The sequence below is a fragment of the Acanthisitta chloris genome, unplaced genomic scaffold (genome assembly GCF_000695815.1).
Source record: "Acanthisitta chloris isolate BGI_N310 unplaced genomic scaffold, ASM69581v1 Scaffold44104, whole genome shotgun sequence".
In the NCBI taxonomy this organism is placed as follows: Eukaryota; Metazoa; Chordata; class Aves; order Passeriformes; family Acanthisittidae; genus Acanthisitta; species Acanthisitta chloris.
The window spans coordinates 1-10,240 of record NW_008670631.1 but is presented as its reverse complement, the minus strand read 5'-3'; the positions used below and the strand labels follow the sequence as shown (position 1 = coordinate 10,240).

The 10,240-nt window shown below is 42.3% G+C and overlaps 1 protein-coding gene across 1 annotated transcript; it reads right to left on the bottom strand.

Moving 5' to 3' along the window:
• Positions 1–517: 517 nt before the first annotated feature.
• Positions 518–7,858, bottom strand: LOC103801325 (leucine-rich repeat-containing protein 28-like; the record flags this gene model as incomplete). Its single annotated transcript, XM_009073734.1, has 4 exons — positions 7,668–7,858; positions 3,907–3,947; positions 1,392–1,429; positions 518–655 (listed from the first exon to the last, which is right to left on the bottom strand). Coding segments are annotated over exons 1-4 (400 nt in total), but the record flags the coding sequence as incomplete, so codon positions are not given.
• Positions 7,859–10,240: the final 2,382 nt, after the last annotated feature.

Genomic DNA, 10,240 nt, shown 5'->3' with positions numbered 1-10,240 from the left:
AAATTTTGCTTTTTTCTGATAAACTAGCAGGACAAACATTTGTTATCTACTGTCACAATGAGATAGAACTGCCACAGGCAAACCTACCAGACATGTGTCTTTTTAGAAAATATGAGAACGGGGCTGTTGGGCAAAAAGAAAGGAAGGAAGGCCTAGAATCCTTATAGTGTGGAAAATGGGAAGAAACATCATTTTATCATAATGACAGTTGTCATTGGGATTTTGTGTCTTCTCAAGGAAGTTCAATATTTTTTTAATATAATAGCAAAGGCTTGAACAGATATATTTTTCCCATTTCAGCAGCATTTTTCAGGACTCTCTAAGTACATACAACAGTTTTTCTAACTGCAGAGCACAGTTAGTGCAATACACACAACAGCAAGCCCTGCCTAAGCTGCAAAGTGCGAGTTGTGCCATGCTCCAGCCGTAAAATACTACTAAACCTAGAGCAGATCACTTGGCAAATGAAGCTCAAACGATTTGTGGCTGCTGTAATCCCTCAGACGTCTGTACTGACCTGCAGGTAAGTACTTGAGCTGGTTGTTTGCCAGGCGGAGGTGGCGCAGGGACCTGAGGCGACCGATCTCGGGGCACACGATTTCCAGGGCATTGTCACTCAGGTCCAGAAACTGCAGTTTAACGAGGGAGCCAATGGCTTGTGAGAGAACAGATTAGAACAGGAATGTGACCCAACAGCAACATTAAAAGTCTTAACAGGACTATGAGAGGATACAAAGCCACAGAACCCAACCCCATGTCTGAGCACATGTGAGGTATTAACGCAGGTCTCAGCTGTGACATCAGCTGGGGAAATGCTTAGCTGGCTAAGAAACAGTTCTGCTGGCAGTGAGACAGGGAGGATAAAGCATGGTGTACAGAATTCTAGATTCTCCTCAGACAGTTCTGCTCTGAAACCACCTTCTCCATTCCCTTGCTTTCAGTCTACCCAATCTATATATTCAGCAAGAGTTTAAAGAACTTAACTTGGGCATGTAACTGCAGTTAAGACAAGGAAAAGAAACTTATGCAAGTTCTTGCTCCTTTAGGTGGCAAATCTGCCATGATCTGAACCAGCAGAACATTCTGTGTGGTAACTGCCTGAAAGCAGCAGACACTCTGATTTTTGTTTCTGCAGACAAGTGCCATTTAGCCTCTTCACTCTCTGCAATTAGAACTGGAGCAAACAGCATTTAGGTGCATTTGAGAATTCATTAGAAGAATTTAACGTAGCATAAACAAGGATATTATTGACTAAGAAGCTACGCTGGTATATTTTGTATGAAAATCTTTAATGTTTTATGGGAAAATAAAGGAAAACTAGGCCTCTTCAAAGAAGAAAAATGAATATTTTATGATCCCTGCCATTTATTGTGAGCTGGTAGATTACTTACCTTCAGGTACAACAACTATGTTATTTGAATGAAGGTACCTGGGGGAGGAGAGAAAAGCAGAGGACACCACCTGTTACCCTCAAGGACTTCTGCTACATAGTCAGATTGCAAAATATCCAATTTCAGACTGAAAGAGCACCCTCAAAGCCATTCCTCCCTAGGACCACAAAAGCCATGCAGACTGTATGGCAATGGACAGGTACTTAAGTTTACTTAGACTATTAAATGATTAGCATAAAACCAAAAGAAAATGACATACAATTATGTAAACCAAACCATTCACAGTTAAAACAATAATGGGCTTTAGGTTTAAGAGTCATAAGAGGAAAACAAAATGGAGAAAAATAAAGCAGGCAGAATAACCAGAATGAGCCATATGTGAGCACCAGGTTATTCAACACTGAACAGGAAAAGAAAAAAACCCACACCCACACAAGTTACACAGTTAAACATCTTCCCCTGCACACAAACTCTTACACCTTTAGTGACTGAAGAAATAAGCACATGATTTACTCACTGCAAGTGGCTTTTGCAAACTCAAAGTACCTTTTCCAAAAGAAAACCCCAATCTTACACATGGTTCTGTGTGTAGTTACAGAGACTCTCACTAAGAATATTCAGCACCCTCTGATGGAGCACTCCCAGTACTACTGTAACATCCAAACTCAGATTTCCACATTTCAATTTTCAATCATCATTGCTGAAAATGAACAACTGGATCTTGTAGAAAACAACAGTAACAAAAATTTCCAATATTGATGTCAAATTGTAAAGAAATAGTGAGTGCTCAATGCCCAACTGCTTAGTCACACGTGGAATTATTGGCACAGCCTAGTTTTTTGCACTCTATTCCAAGAGCACTTCCTAAAGTAGAAGCTCGTCTTTTCAGGGAGATAAAGACAAAACAAGGGAAAAGACATAGAAATGTTTCAGCTGCATGGGGCATCTGAACCTTCTCTTTTTCCTCAAAAATTGCAGGTATTTAAAGTCTGCTAAAAACATAAGAATAGAAAATATGTTTGTAGAAATGCTTAGATGTAACCTCAGGATGAGAATTCTCCTACCCACTGAAAATATTTGTGAACTATTTCACTCAAGCTCAACAGATCTCTATTATGAGGATTTACACCTTATGTCCCTGCATGAGAGCCATGATATACAGAGAACCACAAACAACAGTGAAACTACTAAGGATGTAACTTTTAGGAAAATAACAGTTAAGTTTGTCTTTCAAAAGTTACAGCTACTGTAACAAACTATTCTTGAAATAAATCTTTATTTTGTGGTCTCTTCTCGGTCAACAAAACACCTCTCACTGTCTGATCAAAAATGGACTTGTCCTGTTAGAGCTACACAAACCACAGGCCACTGCAGCTCCCTCCAGACCACCAGAAGGTGTGAGGTGACTGTGGCACAACAGAGCTTGCTGAATGCCAAATAATTAGGTTTGTCTCCTACAAATCAGTGCTCGTAAGAAATCATTTTAAGCAGTACTTGACACAGGGTTTCCTAAAGGCACCATCAAACAACATGGAGATTTCCTGATACCCCATAGCAAATCATTATGTCAAATCCAAAATTATTTATTTTACTGCTTCACAACATAAACACACTCTCAAGGCTGAGGCATGATGAGACAGGACTGTCTCTAAGCAAGTCAGAGTCTGCAGTGACCTACCAAACAGTTCCATTGCCCTGTAGCCACGTGCACCAGGAAGGTGTGGCACAAGGGCCACATTAGGGTGACAAGATCAGACAGCTGAGGGCATTTGACTCCTCAGATCCACATCTCCTGTTTGGAGTTTTCCATTAAACAAACAGAATCCAGGCTCCATCACTTACTCATCTGAAAGCCAGCCAAAGGATTTAAAAGGGGAAAAGAGGATGTGCCTTTTAGCCCTCCCTGCTGCCAATCCTAGCACACAAGGAAATCATAACCTTGTAAAAAAAAAGAGGAGGGAAGAAAACAACGTCTCGGGGGCCACAGCTCAAAATTAATTGTCAAAATAATACAGTTCATGGGACATCCATTTTTTGGACAGGACTGGATAAACTACTCTGCCTACAGCAATCATCATTCCAGAGTTACTACCCCTACATGCTCATCCCTTCTCCTGTTTGACAATCTGGGACTTGGTTCCAAAATAAACTTATTACTACAATCAGCAAGACTGAGATCATAACCCTCCTGGGAGCTGGGGTGGGAATGAGCAACTAGGGATGGGCTGGAGGCAGTAACCTGTTCCTCTGGCTCTGTCACAACCCTCTGACCATTGCACTGGGAGGTTCCAGGGCTTTATCAGTGTGACAACAGCCTACACAGCAGTTGAGGATAAGTATTTTTTCCCTGAGCAGTACAGACATTTGTATAAAGGTTCGTGTTACACAATGAACAAGAAAAGAAATCCCTTCACATTTAAGAGACAAGTTATGTGCAAGCAATACATTCCAGATTATTTTAAGCTAAGATGGATCAGCATAATAAAAATATATTAGAACTCCTACACAAACTCACAATTCCACGAGGTTTGGAAGCTTCTGTGCAAGGTTTTCTGGCTGAAAGAGAGTTAGAGATTTTTTTTTAGGTTTCAAAACAAAAACCAGACACACACATATTGTGCACCCAAGTGATTTTAATCACCAAACTGAAACAGCTCAGCTGCTAGTCACAGAGGAAATGGCTACAAGGAGCCTCTATACAATACCCTATTTGTACCCCTCCATGTTCTCCATTGGGACACTCTGGGATGTATCAAGGGTGAGCAGCTCAGTGCTGAAACAGAACTGCAGCCTAGAGGTGACATTAACATGTCCTCAATGGCATGGGAGTCAGATTTCTGAGGCTGAAAAGATGGATTACCAAAATCTTACTTTTGAAAATATGTTCAAGTAAGTGAGTTAGTTGAAGCCAAGAGGCTGCTAAGAAGCTGCAGCCTTTACAGACTTAAAGCAGAACAGGAACTACACAGGATGTCTAACCATAATGTACTTTCTAATGCTGCTAAACTGGGAAATGACCTACAATCTTCGTGTAGCTTAATCAATTACCAGCAAGCCAGAAGTGCTGAATCCATCAAACCAGATTTCCATATTTCCATATTAACATGCATATCATTTCCTAACTAACTGATCCCTAGCTGTAATTCTTCTCCTTGGTGGCATTTATAACCATGAACACACATCACAAAATTGGCTTCACAAGTTTCAGATGTCATGTTGGCAACTGTACTCAAAATTAGTCAAGGTTGAGACACTTTAATTGCTTAAGAAATCTACTTAAACATAGAGATGTTTTATTGAAAAAAAGGGGGTTACAATGCAGATATATGCAGAAACAAATGGACTGTAAAAGCACCTCGATCACATGATCGATTTCCTGACAAAACTAGCAATTTTCATGCATATGGACATGACGTGATACCTTAATAGGTATATTATTTTGTGTTCAGAAGTTGATTAGGAAGGAATGAAAGAGCAATGCCATATCGTTATGTAGCAAACATGGCACATCCCAGAGCCGAGTCCAATCCCAGCTGGTGTAACTCAGAGCAGCAAATGACATGTCAGGTCAGAAATGACTCCGGTGCCGCCACACCGAGCCCAGGCCGTGCCCGATCCGCTGCCGCCACCTACCGGCACAGCGCGAGCCTCTCCCCGGGCACAGGCACGAGCTGCAACCGGGAAAACACAACGGCTGCACCAGGCCCGAGCAGAAAAAGGTCAAGTCTTAGTTGAAAAAATGAAAAGGAAGTGTAACAACAATCTCACTTCCATCCTACACCCTTTATTAGAAGCACAAACTGTTGTGACCATTTCACTTGCTGCTCTGTCGGGACAGGATAGCACTGAGTGTTCTGAGGTAATGAATTGAGAACAGTTGTGCTTTGATCCAGCTTCGTGCTGCTTCTGACAGGGTCATGCAGGCAAACACCTATCTCCCTTTAATAGATGGAAAAATTGGGAACTGCAGGGCTCATGTCATCAGTCAAAGTTAACTGAGTAGTGGGAAGCTGGTGCTGGGATCCAGGTGTGCTGTAAGGCTCCCTGATCCATTCATTATGTCACAGCCCTCCATCATTTCCATCTTCCCAATGAAGACAGAAATGAAGTTATTCTTAGGCAAGGTAAATTCTGTCAGCATAACTACCCCAGACATTTTCACAGGAGTCATCTGTCAAGGACAGGAGTCAGTTCAGAGGAGCAAAGAACAAAAGCTGATTTAGTCAAGTATGTTCAGAACTCTTCAGGAATGAACTGGTGGGACAAAAGTACCACCTAAGTTGAAAGAACTCTGCTGCAGATTTAGTTATGATGATTGCTAATAATCCTCATGCAATTTCAAGTGTTTAGTGATGAGCTATTGCTCTTCACCTCGCAGAGAACCAAAGGAGTCTAAGGAAGAGTCATTTTCCTTCAACAGACTATTTGTTCTCTGCTATTCTCAGATGAAATTTCTGCCCCACCCCAATGGACCTAACTTTCTACTACTTTACTTGTCCTGCCAGCAGTGAACATGAAACAAACTCATGAAAATGCTGCTTTGTAAAAATACTGATGATTTCTGCTTTCCCCATTCCTCTTATTTCTCCTTTCTTTTAGCACGAGGAATTATCCTCAATCTCTCAGCATCTCCCACAGGACATGTTCTCTAAAACTCCCTCATTGCTGCTCTCTAGGTTCTGGCTCCCCCCAGGGCTGTTCATGAGTATCAAACTCTCTCCTCCAGATTATGCTTTAATAGTATCCAATAATTACTTCCTTCTGCTTTTAATGGAGATTGTGTAACTTTCTGTGCTCCAAAAAGACATCTGCCTTTTTTGTAACATGCTGCTGATTTGATCTATTTTGGTCCACTACAACTTCCAACATCTCTTCTGCTGAACAGATGCTCAGTGAATGAGACTCAATTTTGTTTGCCTTGTTTCAACTATAGTGCTGAGCACTTGAATGAGATTCCAACAAGTCACATTATGAGGGAGTTATCCTGACTGCTGTGAGTCCTGATGCTCTGCTTCACACTGTTTGCAAGTCATTTTGCATATGTATGATCTACATGGTAACTGTTGTTTCAGTGACGTGCAAAACTCTTATTGTTCCATTTTTGAGCGATACAAACTCAAACATTACACCACTAATCACTGAATTTCACAAGGTGTCAAAGCAGAATTGGCTACAGACTTGGGCTAATTTTACAGCAGCTTCAATTTGTCACCATGAATCCTGTACCTGTTAAGACTATTACACAAAGGACTGGCCCCAAACCAGACAGCCAAAACAATCCTCTGCAGGACATATTGACTTAAGTGAATCATTCAAGATGAAGAATAGGCATGAAATTTTCAGAATCCTTTCAGCTTTTGGTCCATGAAGTGAAACCTTTATTGAGGACTTGCAGTGTATCACTGTCAGAGCTTTAAACACTATTCCTTAAAGTGGAGTATGGACTTTCTCTAGGAAACACTGAAAAACATGCAATTTTGGCTATTTTTTTTGTCAGGCCCTCCAGCTCCTCTGCCCTGATTATTATTCTCCCTATCATACCACGGAAGAACCCAGGAGAAGACTTGGAGACTGGAGCCTATTGCCAGTGGCAAGTTTTGACTCTCTCCAGCAAGCTTATCGGCTCTGAATGTCTCACACAGTTATTTAACCATCCCACACTAAATTCTGAGGTCACAACACTCACTGAGGGTGAGATTTTCTTCAGTTCAAAGCAAAACAACTAAACAAGAAGAAATCATACGAGAAAATCCCATAACCCTGACACTAACTGTTTGTTCTCCTATCAACAGCAGCCCAGAGACACAAGCTTTTACTGGCACCTTAACAGCAAGCTTGGAATTGGACCCTGAGGCTGACACTGCCTTTGAAATTAGGCACACACTAAGGGAAAAGCTGTTTAGCTCAATGAAGGAATGCAGACTAGAGGGCACAGTAGCACCTAAAGGAGAAAGGCCCTGACGCCTGATGTAAAATAGACTGGTTAAAAAAACCCAACAGGACAACAAACCTGCCAAGAAAACCTCCAGTAGATCTTCAGAGCTTCTAAAGGGTAACCATAAAAGGTAACAAACTTGCATTTACTATTATTCTCTATGTCACCTATGCAAGTTCAAACACAAAATAACCAAATACTCCTATCTCACAGCTGATGACATCATTCAGGGTGAGATTTTCCCTAAGATTTTTTTTTAAATGATCTTGTTTTCTCTGCTGCAAACTCCAGAATTCCTAGCCACACAGACAGCAAACATTGCAATAAAGAGGTTGTCGTACCAATGTGGTCAGGGAATTTCTTTTCATGTAAAGTCTCTCCAAGTACTGCAGCCCCTCATCCTTCAGCAGCTCCAGAGGGAAGTGGTGGAGATTTCGGTAGTTTAGGAACAAGTTCTTGTGCCTTTCCAGCTTTGCCTCAGAGATTGTTTTACACAGCTCTGATGCCATGACTAAGCACCACATCTAGTGCACCTCATCTTCTGAGAGCAGACCCATTTCTAGGAGACAAGAACAGGAAAAAACCCCACATTATCAAGGTGTCTGCCACGTGTTCTTTGGCAGGAAGAGTTAGTTACCACACATAGTCTGATAATTTATCTAAAAACACTCGTTCCAGGTAACACACAAAGCACCCAGAACATCCACACCACAAGCTTTGCTAGAAGCAAGTCTTTGACTATTTTCTGGATGAAGTTTTAGTGTGTTATAAGACCTGCAATGACAAGATCTTTAGGTATGTTAGTGTTTTTTGTTTCACCTATGTTTGATGGACCTTTCAGATAATTTTGTCAAAAGCTGCCACCACAAGACAAAAAAAGCCACCTCTCTCTTAACCATTACTGATGTTCTACATCTGTTGTGTGACATGTGCTAAAGAAGAAACCACAGAGAAGAAAAATGCAAAATTAACAGAGGACTCACACTCAGACAACTGAAATGCCTTTATGCAGCTTTTAAGACAGAAAGACATAAGGCAATGAAAGTTTGTTAAACTTTCCCATATAAAACTACTGAAAGGATTTACCAGTTGGAAGAGATACTGGGGATGGGAAATAATCATAGAAACACAGAAGGTCTGGGTTGGAAGGACCTTAAAGACCACCCAGTTCCACCCCTGCCATGGGCAGGGACACCTCCCACCAGCCCAGGTTGCTCCAAGCCCCATCCAGCCTGGCCCAGAACACTCCCAGGGATGGAGCAGCACAGTGAACTAATAAACAAAACCTAATAAACTAATATATGAGAAATCTGAAACTTACAGCAAGAAAAACCATAAAGAGCTAGATGTGACAGATTTTCATCTCTCCCTACTAAAAATAAACCCAGAGAGAACAAAGTGTCAAGCTTTAACTGACAGTTTCAAAACCAGAAAACAAAAGGAAGAAGACAAATTAAAAATTAACTGATATCTGAAACCTGACTTTATTCAGCCTTTTTCACGTAGAACCAAAGTTCAAGTCATTATTATGTTGTCTAGATTTAGATAACAACAATGCTGCAGGTTTTCAACTACCTCAGAAGGCAGGAGAACATAATAAACCCAAACTATTTATTAATTCAAAGTTAGGTGTTTGCTACACAGTCCTGTGTATAAATTAACTGTCATCAATGAAAGACAAGGACTTGTACCAGCTTTCCAGCAGTAATATGTTCTATTTTAGTTCATTCCCTACTGAGAGGGAGATTTCTAGCCATGACACGTACAGGAAATGAAGGTCCTGAGTCTCAGTCAAGAATTCTATCTCATTGTAGGTACTGCAAACAAAACTCCAGCTGAGGACTGACCACCCAACCAGACATGTAAACCCAACCACTTCAACAGCTCCAGCAGTTCCCTTGGTTTGTAGACAGGCACCTCTTACCGGTGACCTGTGTCCCTCTGGAATATAGTGTGTAGGGGGGGTTTATGAGGTTTTTAAGAGTTGCCTTCGTTAGCTGTGTGAGGAGACAGAGCAGACACACTGCTGCCCTTGGCCACATTAAAGTTCCCTCAGTTCAGAAGATCAAGGAAATTAACCCATAACAATTCCCAACTCAAGGAAAAGCACTTAGCGTGCATAGTCCGATGGTTTAGTATTTGAGCACTAACTGCTACAATGTAAGGAATGGCAAAGGAAACTCACCTTCCCCTGAATTTTGCTTTCATGAAAAGCTGTGAAGCCACAAAACACATAAACACCCAATAACCTTCCACTTCCTCCAGAGATGCTTCTTAGGTGTTGAGTTGTGATTCCATATACCAACTGCACATCCATCCATGGCACACATGGACACACAGACACACAAATGCAAAGTCCAGTCACAATGTGCTCTGTCTGGCTCTTACTCAGAAGGAAATCCCTCCCACTGCCTCCCACCACCTGCCAAACTTTTTATCCCACAAGAGAACTTTTCCAGGTCCCATCACCAGCCCAACTTTTTATCTCCCAAAAGAACTTTTCCAGGGGTGAGACACAGGGATGAGACACAGCCCTGCCAAAAAGGAACAGCCACAAGCATCGTTAAGGGGGGTAAGGAGGGAGGATGAGGACAGATAACCCTCAGTGAAGGCCCTGTCAGCTCACCCAGGGGAGACTCAGAGGATGGAGACAGACAGGGGCAGGGCTGGAGCCTGTGCAGGGTGACACGGTGAGGACACCGCGAGACCCCCAAGCCCCGCGGAAGGACACGGCTGGGTGGGAACTGGGAGAACCAGCAGGAGAACGGGGAAGGACCCGGGGAGAGGCAGATCTATCCCGGGCAGGTGCGGGGGAACCGGCAGGAATGTCTGTCCCGGGTGTGCGCGGGGGCTGTGGGTGCGAGGGGAGGTCACTCCCACGGCTGAGAGGGGCGGAGAGGCGCACGGGGGCAGA